The 18,244-nt window shown below is 43.2% G+C and overlaps 1 protein-coding gene across 1 annotated transcript in view; it reads left to right on the top strand.

Annotated features, from left to right (window-relative positions):
* Positions 1-18,244, top strand: part of Syne1 (spectrin repeat containing nuclear envelope protein 1) — a 462,188-nt gene that overhangs the window by 264,763 nt on the left and 179,181 nt on the right. Inside the window, exons 75-82 of the mRNA XM_059272792.1 lie at positions 828-1,093; positions 2,799-4,959; positions 8,604-8,941; positions 9,137-9,281; positions 10,360-10,578; positions 12,107-12,366; positions 14,443-14,608; positions 14,911-15,063. Of these exons, the coding sequence (XP_059128775.1) occupies positions 828-1,093; positions 2,799-4,959; positions 8,604-8,941; positions 9,137-9,281; positions 10,360-10,578; positions 12,107-12,366; positions 14,443-14,608; positions 14,911-15,063 (3,708 nt within the window). The remainder of the gene's footprint in view (positions 1-827; positions 1,094-2,798; positions 4,960-8,603; positions 8,942-9,136; positions 9,282-10,359; positions 10,579-12,106; positions 12,367-14,442; positions 14,609-14,910; positions 15,064-18,244) is intronic.

The raw sequence follows: 18,244 nt of genomic DNA, 5'->3' as shown, positions 1-18,244 counted from the left end.
GAAACATTCACTGTGTGCAAGCAGGATAGCTGACCTTTGGCCCACAGAACTAGGAGACTGCTGTTCAACAAACACAGGGCCTCATTGTTCCGATTTTTATTGCCATATAGCCACAGCTGGAGGGATGTAAACCCATTTGTTAAATGCAGCCTTAATGTGCAATTAATTTAAATGCAGCAGAAATATAATTTATAATCTAAATAATGTGTATATTCAAGAATTATTATTACATTAACTTGATTGGAAAGAGGGTCACATTTTAAACAAACCTTAAGACTATTTTCTTTGATGAGTTATTTATATTTTTCTGCTGAATACTATTTGTAACTACAAAATAAAAAGAATGGAGGGATCCTGAATTAAATTTATTTTTTCCATAAAAAGCATAAACTCTTTAAATTTTTAATTTAAAAGTGGGGTTTTTTTGTTGTTGTTGGTTGTTTTTTGTTTTTGTTTTTGTTTTTGTTTTGAGACAGGTTTTTCTGTGTGGTCCTGGCTGTCCTGGAACTCACAGAGATCTGCCTGTCTCTGCCTTCCAGGTGCTGGGATTCAAGGTGTACACTACCACCTTCTGGCTTAAACTTTTTTTTCATACAATATATTTTGAGAAAACTAAGACCTTACTTCAAAGAAACACACGTTTAGATTTTGTTTGTACTTCTCAAAATAGCACAAAGCAAGGAAGTACCAAAGTTACCCTTGTCTTCCAGAGTTGGAAATTAATGTTCAGCAGAGATAATAGTGATTTTTACATTTTTTGATTTTTTTACACTATATTTAAAAGTATTGAATCTGTGTTTTGGTCTATTTTGCATTTTCACCCTCAGGATTTTGCTAAGCAGCTGCAGGACAAACAGGCCTCCATGAGTGCCATCGTGGAAAAGGTGGACATGTTAACAAAGAGCCAGGAGTCCCCTGAACACAAGGACATAAGCCACCTGAACGACCAGTGGCAAGATCTTTGCCTCCAGTCTGACAAGCTGTGTGCACAGAGAGAGCAGGACCTTCAGAGAAGCCGCGATTACCACGACCACATGGATATTGTTGAAGACTTTCTCGAAAAATTTACTACAGAATGGGATAACCTGGCCAGGTAGCAGAAATCATCCAGTGGGCCACCATGATGCTAAGTCAGAAGTTGATAGAATATTGCTAAGATCCTAATGTTGAGGCTGTGTAGATGGGGGGGGGGGGAGCTCCCTGGTTTAATTTAATACTAATTACCAATAAGCAAGAAAGACAGGTTTGTCTGTGGTCTCAGACACTGTTCCAGAGATAACAACTCTGAATGTTTCCACTAAGTTTAACTGCCCATCATTGGTTGCCATCCATGACTCTGAAGAGGATCCATCTTGAACCTCCATCTCCCAGAAGTTTCTCTGCAAGTCTGTCAAGTCTCTGAGCTACATATATTCCATGTACTTTCATCAAGTTTGATCACTATAGAAGATATTTTTCATATTACTCTGACCAAGTATTATTTAGGCTCAGAGTTTGGGAGAATGCAGTCCATTGTAGAGGGAAAGTTGAGGTCACAGTGACAGGGGTATGTATCTGGAACAGGAAGCAGAGAGCAGATAGGAAGTGAACTGAGTTATACAACCTCAAAGCTCTTTCAGGTGACCTGCTTCCTCTAGCAAAGCTCCACTTTTTAAAGATTCTGCAACACTCCAAATAGTGCCACCTGCTGGCACTAAGTAAGTGTTGAAACACAGGAGCCTATGGGGAAACATTTCAGTTTCAATCCATATCAGTTATATTGTAGAAAATTATTTTGCCATTCAGTTGAATTATGCCCTTTGACATGTCTGGTCCTTGAATCCCTCATAGCTTTTATTCCTTAAAAGTAAGTGCCCGCCTTCCACACACACACTAGTGTATTATATGAAAACACTCCCATGCTTTTGAACACTACAATTACATAAAAATGAACTTTTTTATATAACCTATTAGGTTTTTGCAATACAAAACACCAAAATTATTTTAGAAGTAGGTAGATAATAGTGATGTTTTACTCTTTGTTTATTTTGGCATACCATTTTCTCATTTTTACTCCTTCTTGATGTTCAGCACTTTACTTTTTTTTTTTTAATAAATGCAGTCAATATCAGCTACACCTCCCCATAAATCTGGCTTACATTAATTCTATAGGTACTTAAAACATAATGTATCCAAGACCAAACTCAATCATACTGACAAGTCTGATTTCTCATACTTCAGAACCGATCATCTGTAAATTCAAGAGACTGTAAGATCCAGCTTTGTAATGAAAAAAAATCATTTAAATCACACATATATTTAAAGATTTTCTCATATCTAAATACACAGACATATAAAAATAACCAAGTACATATAGAGAGCTCCTGAGCCATTGGGCATACCTTCTAGAATGTGCCATCCAGCACTCTACTATTTATTGTACCTTGATCCAACAAGAATGACTGTAATGCTATTATTGATTGTTTTCATGAGTCAGTAGATCTGTTTCTCTGTATGTGACACCACACATATCATGTTACTAGGAAGATTATAAGATCCAGGGAAAGCTAAAGGCACATGGAGATGTGGTTGGAAGGCAGCATTGTCTAGTAAGGAGTTGAGAATCCCATAGACATCTTGATCTGATTCAAGGGCCAGATGAGACTTGAATTCCTGATGCCAACAGCTATAGCAGTCAACCTCAAACTTAGGTAGTCATGGTGAATCTAAGTTATGAATGTCCACTCAATGAAAATGTTGAAATGTTATTTAAGAGGGTAAGGAACTGACTTGCTCCTGTGTTGTTTGTGTATGTGTAGATCCAATGCAGAAAGCACAGCTGTCCACCTGGAGGCTTTGAAGAAGTTAGCCTTGGCATTGCAGGAGAAGAAGTATGCCATTGAAGACCTGAAAGACCGCAAGCAGAAACTGATAGAGCACCTGAGTCTAGAGGACAGAGAGTTGGTGAGAGAGCAGACCAGTCACTTCGAGCGACGCTGGTTTCAGCTCGAGGACCTTGTCAAAAGGAAAATTCAGGTGTCGGTCACCAACTTGGAGGAACTGAATGTGGTACAATCCAGGTTCCAGGAGCTGATGGAGTGGGCCGAGGAGCAACAACCCAACATTGTGGAGGCCTTGAAGCAGAGCCCACCTCCCGACATGGCTCAGAACCTCCTCATGGACCACCTGGCCATCTGCAGTGAGCTGGAGGCCAAACAGATGCTCCTGAAGTCACTGATGAAGGATGCGGATCGTGTGATGGCTGACCTTGGCCTCAATGAGCGGAAGGTGATCCAGAAGGCACTCTCGGATGCTCAGAAGCATGTGAATTGTCTCAGTGACCTAGTGGGCCAGCGAAGAAAGTACTTGAACAAGGCTTTGTCTGAGAAAACCCAGTTTCTCATGGCAGTCTTTCAGGCCACCAGCCAAATCCAACAACATGAGCGAAAGATCATGTTCCGGGAATATATCTGCCTACTTCCAGATGATGTGAGCAAGCAGGTCAAAACATGTAAGACCACCCAGGCCAGTCTTAAGACTTACCAAAATGAGGTCACTGGACTTTGGGCACAGGGTCGTGAATTAATGAAAGGAATAATAGAGCAAGAAAGACCGGAAGTGCTAGGAAAGCTTCAAGAGTTGCAGAGTGTCTACGACACCGTTTTGCAAAAATGTAGTCACCGGTTGCAGGAGCTAGAGAAGAGCCTAGTTTCTAGAAAGCATTTTAAGGAAGATTTTGATAAAGCCTGCCATTGGCTTAAACAAGCAGACATCGTCACATTTCCCGAAATCAATCTCATGAATGAGGGCGTTGAGCTCCATGCACAATTGGACAAATATCAGAACATTCTAGAACAATCTCCCGAGTACGAAAACCTTCTGCTCACACTGCAGAGGACTGGGCAAGCCATGCTCCCATCGCTAAATGAAGTTGACCATTCCTACCTCAGTGAAAAACTCAGTGCTCTGCCCCAACAATTCAATGTCATTGTTGCCTTGGCCAAGGACAAGTTCTATAAAATCCAGGAAGCAATTCTGGCCCGAAAGGAATATGCTTCTTTGATCGAGTTAACAACCCAGTCTCTGGGAGAACTGGAAGACCAGTTCCTGAAGATGAGAAAAATGCCCGCCGACCTGATCGTGGAAGAGAGCCTGTCTCTTCAAGAGAGCTGCAGAGCCCTTCTGGGTGAGGTGGTAGGCCTTGGGGAAGCCGTGAACGAACTGAACCAGAAAAAAGAAAGTTTTCGCAGCACAGGTCAGCCTTGGCAGCCAGAGAAGATGCTACAGCTGGCCACCCTGTATCACAGACTGAAGCGACAAGCCGAGCAAAGGGTGAGTTTGTTAGAAGACACCACCAGCGCTTACAAAGAGCATGGGAGGATGTGCGGGCAGCTGGAGAGTCAACTGGAAGCCGTGAAAACACAGCAGGCCAAAGTGAAGGAGGAAACGCTGCCTGCGGAGGAGAAGCTCAAAGTCTACCACTCGCTGGCAGGAAGTCTGCAGGACTCGGGGATTCTGCTCAAACGAGTGACTGTCCACCTGGAAGATCTTACTCCACACCTCGATCCCTCGGCTTACGAGAAAGCCAAGGGTCAGGTCCAGTCCTGGCAGGAGGAGCTGAAACAGTTGACATCTGGCGTCGGGGAGATGGTGACAGAGTGCGAGAGCAGAATGGTACAGAGCATAGATTTCCAGACAGAAATGAGCCGCTCCCTGGACTGGCTTCGGAGGGTGAAGGCGGAGCTCAGTGGGCCGGTGTGCCTTGACCTCAGCCTCCAGGACATCCAGGAGGAGATCCGAAAGATCCAGATCCACCAGGAGGAAGTCCTCTCCAGCCTGAGGATCATGAGTGCCTTGAGTCACAAGGAGCAGGAGAAGTTCACCAAAGCCAAGGATCTGATTTCTGCAGACCTGGAGCACACATTGGCGGAGCTCAAGGAGCTGGATGGAGATGTGCAGGAAGCCCTGCGCACCCGGCAGGTCTGTAGGGGGCGCTCTGCCTTTCTCTTTCTGGGCCGCCTATCTGTACACACAGGAAAAATCTGGTTAGGGTCAGTTCTCTGTTTACAGCCCAGTGCTTTATTTTATCCAAGTATGGTGCGTCATTCATATAACCCCAGCTCTTGTGATGTGGAGAGAGGAAGTTTAGGATTTCAAGGTCATTCTAAACTACAAACCACTTTGAGGCTATCCTGGACTACAAGGAGACCTCATCTCAAAAAACACAAAACCAAAACAACAACAACAACAACAAAAAAAAAAAACCCAAAATATAGAACACTGTTTCAAAGACCATTTTTATTCTTTATGCGTGGTCATTGTCATGTGTCCCGTATTGGATACATTTTACTTAGATTGGTGTAGCTTGCTGGGTTTTTTTGGGTTTTTTTTTTCCCCTCACATTTGGAAGAGATAATCAATGATTTTGATAATGTAGCTTGCAACAGTTTCAACCAACCTCAGAGAAAATTTTCTTTTTTTTTTGGCGACTGACTTACTTATTTTTATTGGCATATAGTCACTGCACACAGTCCTGGGTTTCATAAGGACATTTTCATGCATTAAACTCTGCCCCATTTGTCTTCTGTCTTTTCTCTAGTATTTTTTCATTCTCATGTCATATAAGTGCATGTGTATGTGTGTTTGTACCAAAAAAAAAAAAAGTGTAGATGTAACCAACCTTCTTATTAAATAACAAACACAGAACCAATGCAAAGAAGAAAGCCAAGAGGTCAGAGCTAAGAGCTAAAACCTTACCCTTCCTCCTGCAGTGGTCCTACCTCTCCGAACTAGCTACCCCTGTGTTAAAGTCTTTATATAGTGTTCCTGTTCTGCCTTCTCATTGGTTGTAAACCCAACCACATGACCGCCTCATCATGGCCTGTCTGTATAGGCCTCCAGGTTTTCCTTGCTTGGTATTGAGATTAAAGGCATGTGTGTCCAATAATGGCTGTATCCCTGAACACACAGAGACTTACCCAGCTCTTCCTACCAAGTGCTGGGATTACAAGTGTACGCCACCACTGCCCTGCTTTCCTATGGCTTGCTAATAGCTCTGACCCCCGGGCAACTTTATTTATTAACATACAAATAACATTTTAATGCAAATAAAATATCACCAAAAAAGGATCCATACACATAAGACTCTCTAGTTGCAATCACTCTCCTGCAAAGGACACCCTCTCCTTGTTTATGGCTGAATAAAATTCTGTTGTTTATGCATACCACGTTTTCTTTATCCATTCCTTGATGGTGGACCCTCGAGGCAATTCCATGACTAAAGCATGATGAGCAGTGCCGCAGTAAAATGCAGATGTTGAAGTGTCTCTGTGACATGTTGGTCTAGAGCCCTTCAGGAAAACACCCAGGAGTGGTATGGCTGGCTTATACAATGGATCCGTTTGCAATTTTTTGAGGAACCCCCAGACTAATGTGGTTGGCATGTTTTGTTTTGTTTTTAATTGACACATGTACAGACCTTAACCCTTTCACACGACTCCCTTAACGATAAAGTATGACAACTTTATGTTAGGTGTCAGAAGGGATCTGGAGATGACGTCAAGTATGGCACAGTGCGTAGGGCACATGCACATGTTTACACAAGTGCCTGGAGCATCCTAAACCAGCAGAGCCCGTAGGAGTAATTCCCACACGGAAGCATTGTGAATGTATTAATGGGATGTATGGCCAGTGGATACTTAGTGCCCTTTTTATACTACGTGAAATCTGGCATTTTAAAAACCACATTGGATGGAGAGGCTCCAAAAACAGTGAAGCCACATGAATGACACAGACTAACTGGGTGCTGAGGCATGTTCTTTTGTAGGCGGTCCCATCCATTGCCCTGTTTCTCCTCCCCTTCTTCAGGTAGCCCAGCAGGAACAGGAGTGCTCTATCTGCTGCTCCTGAGACCTGGGAACTACAGGGACGGGAGTGCATGGAGAAGCCCCCAGATTGCCCTCCTACTGGGACTTGCTCAAGGCCCTGACACTCTCCTCGATCAGTCTAAGAGAACAGATACCGCGGCTACTATAGACTTGTTTCCTTTAATCCCCTGGCTGAGGACCTAGGAATATAGCTCTGCTGGTAAAGTTCAGTTGCTTGCCCATCATGCACTTGGCTCTGAGTATAATTCCCAGCACTACTTAAATGGAGCCTGGTGGTAGATGGCCGTGTACCCAGAACTTGAGAAGTAGAGAGAGGCAGGAAGAGGATCATAAATTAAACACCTACATATAAGCTATATGCAAACCTGTCACAAAAGATAATAATAATCCTGGTGTGGAGAGATGGTTCAGTGGTTAAGACTGTTTGATATTCTTATGCAGGAGCTGGATTTGGGAACTTTGAGCTGGCTCATAATCACCAGAAACTCCAGTTCAAGGTGATCTGATGCCTCTTCTGGCCTCTTTGGGCATATCTTCCCATCATTTACCTTTATGTTGAATGTAGATGAATTCAAACTTTAAATAGCAAAACTTACAGTTTTTATGTAAGACTGTAATAAATACATAAAATGCTGGCTTTGCAAAGTGTGCTTAGCATACTTGCTCTCCACACTAACTCACAGCCATCATTAAACTTTAACAACTATTTTCCTACAGCTGGAGATACAGAGACAGGCCCTGAGTGCAGGGCAAGGACTGACCGACCCCTTCTGTTTGAAAATCATCTATCACAGTGGTTCTCAACCTTGCTAATGGCTACAGCCCTTTAACGCAGTTCCTCAGGTGACCCCCAACCATACAATTATTTCCTTGCTACTTCATAACTGTCATTTGCTACTGTTATGAATTGTAATGTAAATATCTGCTATGCGGGGCATCTGATATGCAACCCCCAATGGGGTCACCACCCACAGATTGAGAACCACTGATCTATCTCTTTGATTATTTGTTTCAAGTTGGCGATTCTTGAACACAATCTAAAATCTGGTAGGTTGTCTCTGCTTTGCCTCTGTGTCTTGGTTGCCTCCATCCAGATGTTATGGGGAGCATTTGTAACCCACATGCTCCCCCTTCGCTCTCCTTTCCCATCCGCTCCTTGTTTGCAGCCGACCCTGACAACTGTCTTTGCTTTCAGGGTGGCGCCTCTTAGCCATTCACTGGTGGCTGGTTAGAGTATTTCCATTCCTTCTGGGTTTGAAGCAGCAAGCTTTGTGGATTTCTACTTCTTCTATTTTAGTCTCAAAACTCAAGGGAAAGCCATTCATCTCCAGAAGCTGGCAAAGGCTAGTTTGCATGTTGAATGTTATCATTCTTTTAACCCACGGAGGCATAACGACTTCACAAATTATCCAGCTGCTAAGCTTTGTATTTTGCTTTGAGGAAAAAACAAAAAAAAACCACATGGTTTCAGAACCAATCAAGATGCTATCATAAATTTATGTTCATTTCTCTCCTATCTGCGATGTATTTATCACTGGTAGAATTAAAGTAAGATTAGCAAAGGGAAGAATACAGGATTCGGATGCACTCACCATGGAAACAGTTCTCCCAACTTATGCGTTAACTTCTCATGGCGTTTCTAGAGCTGGGACCTAGGAAGGAGATGGAAAAATAAAATGGCTTCTTACAAACCTACTGCAAATGGAAGTTGACTATCTCATGATGACTGTCTTTCAGGCAACCTTGACAGAATCATACAGTCACTGTCAAAGGTACTACCAAGTGCTCCAAACAGCCAGTGACTGGCTTGAGGATGCCCAAGAAATGTTACAGCTGGCGGGCAACGGCCTAGATGTTGAGAGTGCGGAGGAAAATCTCAAAAGTCACGTGGAATTTTTCAAAACAGAGGGTCAGTTCCACAGCAACATGGAGGAGCTCCAAGTTCTCGTGACCAAGCTGGACCCACTCATCAAGCCAGCTGGAAAGGAAGAGCTAGCCCAGAAGATGGCTTCCCTGGAAAGGAGGAGTCGGAGGGTCTTCCAGGACTCCCATGCCCAGCAGGACCTCCTGCAGAGGTATTTAGCGTAGGTTCCTGCAAAAAGATATTGCCACACAGGAAACAATAGTGTGCTACTATAATGTATACGGTAACATACATTAGCCTGTAAATTTGTTTTTCTCTCTTATCATTAGACATGTGGACACCAGAGCTCTATGTGGGAGATAGCTGGGTTTGTATAGCTTATTTATTTCTCTTGGATTCTTTCAAGATGTACAGTTCAATGGCAAGAGTACCAGAAAGCAAGGGAAGAGGTCATCGAGTTGATGAATGATGCGGAGAAGAAGCTGTCTGAGTTTTCATTGTTGAAGACTTCTTCCAGCCAGGAGGCTGAAGAAAAGCTGTCAAAACACAAGGTCAGTTTTGTCATTGTTATTTTAGTGTCTTTTTAATGTTAATTGCAACAAGTCTTTGTGATGTTTCCAGAATCATATCATTAAATCTTTATTTCCATCTGGCTTCCTTCGGTATGATATAGACACAAATAAATACATTTCACAGTTGGGGGGATGCTCATGAGAAATGCGTAGCTAAGGATCAACAGAGAAATTCAAAGCAATCTGCTTCTTAAAAATGACAGTGAAGGGCTAGGGAAGTGGTGGGTAAAAGTGCTTGCCACACAAGCCTGACACCTGACGACCTGAGTTGGGTCCCCTGATCCCACATAAAAAGCAAGATGTGCAGGCACAGGTTAGTGGTCCTAGCTTGCACCCCTACAGTAAGGGAGAGGGCAGCTGGGAGCTCCCGGAATCAGGGCAGCAGCAGAAAACAAGGTGTAAAGAGAGAACTGACTCTTCAAAAGTCATCTTTAACTTCTGCCTATATCCTGCCAGCCCTCAGAATAACAACTAACTAAACCTTTTAAAACATCAGTAAATACCGTCTCTTGATAACTTGGACTAACTAAAACAAAACCGAGAAATAAATACCTGATTGTCCCTCACTGGCAGAGCAACATAAGGAAGACGATAGCATTCTAAAATACCAAAGTAAAAATTTCCTTCCTTCTTGTTGATTGCCAGAAATCATGAAAAATAATCATCTCAAGTAGAAAATAACTTCTGTAAATAAATAATATTCACCTTTCAAAATAAATCCAAACTCAACTCCGATAAGTAAAACCTTAGAGTTATTAGAGGCAGCAAAATGTACTCATAATTATTAATTTTGCTTCTGGGTTTTTGAGGCAGGGTTCCAGGTAGCCCAAGCTGGTCTTGAACTCAACATGTAGCCGAGGATGACCTTGATCCCCTGACTCTCTTGCCCCACCTCCCCACCACTAGAATTATAGACATGTGCCCAAGGAACCTACATTTATATAGAAATATTTCCTTTTGCAAAAGTGTCTTTGGGCTTTGACCCAAGCCTGTGGAACTTTAAAAACAAAATCAATCTTTCTCTAACCCCCTCTACTCACCCCCAACCCTACACTAGGCTTTAGTGTCTGTAGTTGACTCTTTCCATGAGAAAATTGTGGCCCTGGAGGAAAAGGCATCACATCTAGAGAAAACCGGAAATGATGCAAGCAAAGCGACCCTAAGCAGGTCGATGACCACTGCCTGGCAGCGCTGGACGCGTCTCCGTGCTGTGGCCCAGGACCAGGAGAAGATACTGAAGGATGCAATAGATGAGTGGAAGGGCTTGGGCAATAAGGTAACTTGGATTACGGATTGGCTTAAGTTGTGTTTTGTTTCATTTCTCAAAGATTAGGATGCATTTTGAAAACTGGTATCTTGCCTTTTGCCTTTGTGTTAGTTACGTTTCTGTGGCTGTGAAAAAAACACCATGACCAAGGCAACCTAGAGATGAAAGAGCTTGTTTTGGCTTGCAGTTCCAGAGGATTAGGGTTCTAGATGGCGGGGAGGCGTGGCAGCAGGCAGCAGGCATGGCCTGGCAGTTGGAGCAGCAAGCTCAGAGCTCACGTCTTGAACCACAAGCACCAAGCAGAAAACACAAACTGGGAGTAGGGGAAGACCTTAGCTCTCCAAGCCCTCCCACAGTGCCATACTTCCAACACTGAGGCCACACCTCTTAAACCTTCTCAAACAGGGCCATCAACTAGGGACCAAGTATTCAATTACCCGAGGCTAGAGGTCGGGGGGTGGGGGATTGCTCATTCAAACAGCCACATGCTTCTCTTTTGAAATTAGTCTTAGGAAACTTTCATCATTTTTTTTTTCCATTTCAAACTAAATTATGAACCAAAATGTAATGTGCATTGTACAGTTTAGTTTTAAGTTAGGACCAGAGGGCATGAGGAGGGCAATAGAATGCACGTGACAGAGAGCAGGAAAAAAAGAAAATGGGGGACAGAAGAATGAATGTAAGAGGTACAGGGAGAGTGGAAAGGGAGGTCTGTGTGAGGAGGGGGTTGGAGCCACCAAAACCAAGTACATATGAAAATGTTATAAGGGAAAATGTTGTTTTGCATACCAATTTTAAGATAAATAAGGGCCAGCTAAGTGGTTCAGCATGTAAAGGGGCTTGTGGCTCAAGACCCATGACTTGATTTGATCCCGAGACCCCACAGGGAAGTGAGAGAACAGACTCTTAAAAGTTATCCTATGACATCCACATGTGTGTTACATGTGCACCTGTGCTCTTGGGCATGTCTCACACATGCATGTGCACACATACTCATTAACAACCAATAAAACTTCAAAAATAAATACATAAATGAATTTTTAAAAAGAAAATTAAGCAATAAAATTGTGAAAGGAAGACAAACTAGTATAAGCCCCATTTGGTTTTAACCTATTTTGGAAAAAGTCCAAAATAATTTTTTTTCTTTGTTGTAAAAACAAGAATCAAACTCATTCCTCAAATCCATATGTAATTTCTTCCACCCATCAGGGAAGGTTCAATGTTTTAGCCATGTCTTCTTTGTGACTCCCACACACGCTCAGGCTAACTTTAAGAATGGATGTTTTGTATGTTGGTCCATTTAAAGTTTCTCTGCCGCATGTAGTCTGTGACTACCTTGATAAGATTGGAGGATTAATAATTTAAACCCGGGGTGGGGGAGGTGGCCTTTCCTGTTAAAACTACCATGTCAGTTTTCGTTTCTAAACGTTGGAATTTATGTCGTCATGGTTAACGATGTCTAGTGTGGCCCTGACTGGACTTGCCATACTTTTTTCAGTATAATTTTGAGCTTCATAAGATGTCTACTTGTCACTAGATTAAAGAAACCTCCGAAAAGATGGATCAGCTGCAAGGTAAATTACCTGGGAGTTCACCAGAAAAAGCCTCAAAAGCGGAGCTCACGGCCCTCCTTGAGTGCCACGACATGTGTCTGCTGGAGCTGGAGCAGCAGCAGCTGGCCCTAGGCGTGCTACAACAGCGGGCGCTGAGCATGCTGCAAGACGGAGCCCTCCCCGGTGAGGGAGAAGAGGCGCCCATCCTGCAGGAAATCACTGCCATGCAGGATCAATGTCTCAAGTAATTACACCCCTGTTTTGCTCACTATTGCAACTGGCCTTGACTCAAAGGCACATCTGGGCTACTCAGGCATGGGGATGCTCCATCATGTCAGCTGCAAAAGGTGGAGATCTACTCCTATCATTTCTGCTTCCGGGTTTTCTTAGATCTTCCATTCTTTATTAGACAAGTACATATCTGATAATAGAAATATTAAACAATGATAAGAGCCAGTGGGGAGGCTGCCTCAGTTGGTCAAGTGCCCGCTGCTCGAGCATGATGGTAACCCATACCTGTGATCCCAGCAACAGGGACAGAGAGATAGGCAGATCTCTGGGGCTAGGTGGCCAGGCAGTTTAGCCTGCTCCCTGAACACTAGGACACAGAGAGGCTGTCTGACAAACCCAGATGGATAGCTCCTGAGGAACTGCACCCAGGATGGACCTCTGGCCTCTATGTACATGCACACGTACATGCATCTGCATATACATGTATACTTATACTCCCCCACATCTGCACACACACACACACACACACACACACACACACACACACACACACACACACGAGAGGCGGGGATACACTGACAAGTCAAACAGACTCATTGTTTAACCTTCCTGCATTTTAAAGTACTGATAGAAGACCGAAGGGCCAGTTCAGGAAAGTATTGCAAAACATGCACCAAGTTGTTACTTTTCTTGTCACAGTAACGAAATCACCTTAAGGAAGGAAGGTTCTGTTTTGCTTCGTGGTCTGAGGGGCTACAGCCCGTCACAGGAGGGGAGGCGTGATGGATCATGAAGCGCCCCCCTCTCGCTCCTCCAACCCCCCACCTCCCTACTCTCACTACATCCCAGTCAGGAAACAGATGGATTAATGGTTGTGCTCGGTTTGCTTCTCTTGTTTTCCTTTTCATTCAGTCTGGGACCCCAGCCTGTGGGGTAGTGCCACGCACATTCAGGAGAGGGCATCCCCCTTCAGTTAAACACCTCTGGGAAGTTGCTCATAAGTGTGCTTCTGGGTGACTCTACACCCAGGGAAGCTGGCAATGAAGATTAACCACCACAGACACTAAGAGACTCTAGGCAGAGGTACCTAGCCTAGAGCGGATGGCAAAGCAGGTGTCTCCTGCAGCTGGAGACTGAGTGCGTTCGAATGACGCTGGGGTGGAAACACATACACCAAGTTTAGAAATCCCTTGGGCGGTGGGAAAGAGGCTGAGCCATTCAAAAGAGAACAAGTACATGGTGACACATGCTTATCATCCTAACCACCCGCAGGATGAGGCAGGAGGGTCATGAGTTTGAGGTCAGCCTGGCTATTAGTAAGTCCCAGGTTAGACATGGGCCTCTAGCAACTGAGCATTATTTAAAATGTTGATTTGATAAAGCTTGATAACCCATTGGTGATATAGGGGGATAGGAGCAAGAATGATACAGAAATCTAGGCAATTAATCCCATTCCTTGGTAGTGACTCTAGGAGAAAGTTCATCTTGATGACCTAGAACTAACCTGATTCACTTCTTGGGCCACTGGAAAAATGTCTTTAGATAATTTTATTCCTCTATTAAGGAATGTTACCTCATACAAATATGTATTCTGACCTCTCTCAGTTATTAATGGTGTTATGGTAATCTGATACTATGTATTGAAAAGCCTTTTGTCCCATTAATTCAAATCATGACATTGATATTAACCACGGTGACATGTCTGAAGCCACACACATATCCAATGGCACATGACTTTCAAATGGTGAGGATACTGTACCATTTGAGCAGATCTGAAAGATGAAGCAAAGATCTGTCTATCTCTAGGTTTTCTGCATAGGAAAATAAATAGCAACTTAGTGGCAGGGAACAAAGTCAACTCTCAAATTTCCAGGGATCAATTATTTACCCCAGTGACGCAACTTCTTCTGTTATACTTGAACTGAACCCTGCTGTCACTAAACAATATCTGACAGAACCAGAAGTAACATTACCTACCACAAACATACTAGGTTTCCTCCTTTCTATGTCCGTTATAAAATTGCGTCACGCCCAGGAGAGTTCCTTGTACTTCAGATCCATTTGTGCTTTCTCCCTCTGGTTTTTGAAGCATGCAAGACAAAGTGAAGAGTCACAGCAAACTGGTGAAGCAGGAGCTCCAGGAGCGAGAAGCCGTGGAGACGCAAATCAATTCTGTGAAGTCTTGGGTTCAAGAAACAAAGGAATACTTAGGGAATCCAACAATAGAGATAGACACACAATTGGAAGAACTGAAGGTACGAAAGTCTCCTCACTCTCTTTGCCCATCATGTCAGTATGTGGCCTTTTTCTTGCTTACTCTTGTGCATAGTTAACGAATTGTTAATTAGAATTTTTAGGCATGTATTATATAGGTATGTCGTATTCCTTCTTGAGATTAGCTGCCTGATCAAAAGGGACATGCCGAAGCTCATCCCCCTCCTAAGATGATTCTCTAATTTCATAACTGATGAAAACCAGACAGCTTTATCTCTAGATCTGTAAAAAGTGTGTTCCTTATCAGGTACCTATTCTTTCTTGTTTTGCTTTCTTTCCTCAGACCCTCCTGGCTGAAGCCACAAGCCACCGAGAGAGCATCGAGAAAATTGCAGAAGAACAGAAGAATAAGTACTTGGGTCTTTACACTATATTACCATCTGAAATCTCCCTCCAGCTCGCTGAAGCTGCTTTGGACCTAAAGATCCATGATCAGGTAAACTTACTGGGGGCGGGGAGCTTTCTGTTCTTCCCCAGGGTTAGTCCCGTAAGAGGGATTTTGGTGTGTACGATCGTATTTCCCAGGAAACCAAGGGAAAAAATTGATCACTATAAAACAATTAGCATTTGCTTGGAACTTATTCCCAGGCAAGGAACATATCAAATGACCATTGCTACGAACAGTGATGCTATAAAAATGTACTGTTTACTTTTGTCATCAACGTGACAGAAAACCCAACAGAAGCAAGTGAAGGAAGAAGGATTTGTTTGGACTCAGGAGGACATTCTGTCATGGTGGGGAAGGAATGTCAGGAATGTGTGATGGGGACTCCTCATATTATTGGAGAACAGGAAGCAGAAATCTTGGGCTATGAGTAGAGCTGGCTATAAACTTCAAGTGCTATGGGCAGGAGCCCACATCTTCCAACTAAGCCCCATGTTCAAAAAGGACCACAGCATCCTCAAACAGCACCAACAACCCAATAACCGGGAACCTGGTGTTCAAGGCATAAACAAAGAAATAGAATCTATCTGCTTCTCCCACATGAGTAAAATAATATCTTAAAAAAGTTAAGACATGACACGTTCCAACATTAATATTGAGTAACCAGAGTGTGCCTGTCACTCTTAACTGTGATTTTAGTCCGGCGAGATGTAAGGTGGGTGGGCGAAGATATTGAAGGAAGTGGACACTCATGGGAAGGAAACAACTAAGGCCAGGGACACAGTTGTCACTGGTGTGCATGCTGAGGGTCCACACCACTAGAGGAAGGGCTCCATTCTGCCCTGCCTCCCTAACAACCAACAGAAGACGCACCATCATCAGAACTCAGGATTACAGACTTGAAAATTGTTTGAAACAAGAAATACATAGTCCCTTTTGGTGTGAAGACCAGGAGATTTGAGATCTTGCTCTCATAAAGAAGATTCACTATCATGTAAAAATCATGTTGTGTGGCATCCAGGTGGAAGTGTAGTGGGTTTTTAGAATTGTCTTGGTGGCTGATTGCTAGAGACTTTGAAGTTCAATTATAGACCACTCTATGTGGCACAAAGAGTATACACACAGGGGTGCTAAAATGCTTTGTGGATCAGAAAACATAGACCACAGAATTCATACATCTATGCTGCACTTTGGAATCTCCAGTGAAGGAGGCAGAGGGTTTGAAAATCATATCAGAATCCAGTTCTACTGCACCAGGATTTTGAGCTAAACAAAGACATACTGGTTTTTGTTGTTATTGTTGTTTTGTTGTTTTGAATATTTAACTGGCCTATTAGACTGCTTGGACATTGGAAACTAGTTAAGGTCTTTAAAAAGTCATTTAGGGGGCTGGAGATATGGTTCTGCAGTTAAATGCACTTGCCACTCCTGCAGAGGACCTGAGTTTCATACCCAGGTGAGCCACGTCAGGTGGTTCACAACCACCTGTAACTCCAGCTTCAGGGACTTTGGCACCCTCTTCTGGACCCCACTGGTACACACACACACATACACACACACACACATACACACACACACACATTAAAATAAATCATTTTTTTAAAAACAAAATTTAAATGTATTTGTCTCTGTTTACCTGTTGCTTGCTAGAGTTATTCTGTGCAATCTAGTTATTTTGGTATTCAAGTCAAAATGACGCAGGCCAGGACAGTCCTAATGCAACGCTGCTTCTCTGAGAATTCGAAAGGACTTTCTTATATATAAAGAAAAACATTTGTTTCTAGGACAGCCAGAACTGTTACACAGAGAAACGCTGTCTTAAAAAACCGAAATAAATAAATAGAAGAAAAGAGACAAGCATGTGTAATTTATTTATTTATTTTAAGACAGGCTCCCTATTGTAACCCAGCCTGGCTTCAAATTCATGATCTTGACCTTTCTGCCTCAGGCTCCTGAGTGCTGGGATTATTATAGGTGTGCATCACCATGCCCAGTTACATTTGTGCTCCTGATTATTTTTTCCCCAGAATTATATTCTTAAAAAAAATACATGAAGTAGCCGGGCGGTGGTGGCGCACGCCTTTAATCCCAGCACTCGGGAGGCAGAGCCAGGCGGATCTCTGTGAGTTCGAGGCCAGCTTGGGCTACCAAGTGAGTCCCAGGAAAGGCGCAAAGCTACACAGAGAAACCCTGTCTCAAAAAACCAAAAAAAAAAAAAAAAAAAATACATGAAGTAAATGTTGCTATAAATCAAATCCAACCCATTGTAGCCTCCCCCCCCCCTCTCTCTGTGTTGCTAGGGACTAAACCCACGGCCTCACACGTGCATCTGGCCAAGTACTCTGCCACCAAGCCACACTCTTCAGTCGTCCTTCATCACCTGTTTTCTTACCATATTCACTCCCTGCTTTGGTGGTATGTGGTAGGAATACAACAGCAAGTTAAGGAAAAGTTGCCTTGCCATGTTACTATCAGACACTTCAAAAGGGTGCTTAAAAAGCAATCCATATGCCTCCAACCACTTGTGGGTAGGTTTCTATTTCATTAAGAAAAAAAAGGTGCTGGAGAGATGGCCCAGCAGTTATGAGCACTGGCTGCTCTTTCAGAGGACAAGGGTTAAATTCCCAGCACCCACATGGCAGCTCACAACCGTCTGTAACTCCAAGACCCAACACCTGCACACATGTAGGCAAAACACCCATGTACACAAAACAAAAATAAATAAATTTTAAAAAAAAAGAAGAAAAAAATCTTAGGAGATGACAAGGTGGCTCAGATGGGAAAGACACTTGCTGCCAAGCCTGATGACTTGAGTGTGGTCCCCAGAACTCCCACGGTGGAAGGACTCCCAAGAGTCAGTACCCTGGCCTTCACATGTGTGCTGTTTTACACACACACACACACACACACACACACACACACACACACACAGAGTAAAAAGGAGAGAAAAGCTATGAAGAGTCTGTATCACAGACACAGGTCAGTGAGTAGACAAGCTAGAGTCAGCTGCCTACAGAGCAAAGCTAACTGGCATCTGTAAATATTTAATGAATAACTCAGGGAACAGACATTGATTTTTTTTTTCCTTGTTGGAACAGCAGAAAGAGCATAGTACATGCACACAGCTACTGAGAGTAAATCAGCCCTGAAGCCTTGGGGGCTTGGACCTGCTTCCTCTAGAAATTTTAAAAATATTTATTTATTTCTATGTGTGTGCATATTCACATGAATA

Source organism: Peromyscus eremicus, chromosome 8b (genome assembly GCF_949786415.1).
Source record: "Peromyscus eremicus chromosome 8b, PerEre_H2_v1, whole genome shotgun sequence".
In the NCBI taxonomy this organism is placed as follows: Eukaryota; Metazoa; Chordata; class Mammalia; order Rodentia; family Cricetidae; genus Peromyscus; species Peromyscus eremicus.
This window is presented reverse-complemented; position numbering and strand designations above follow the sequence as displayed.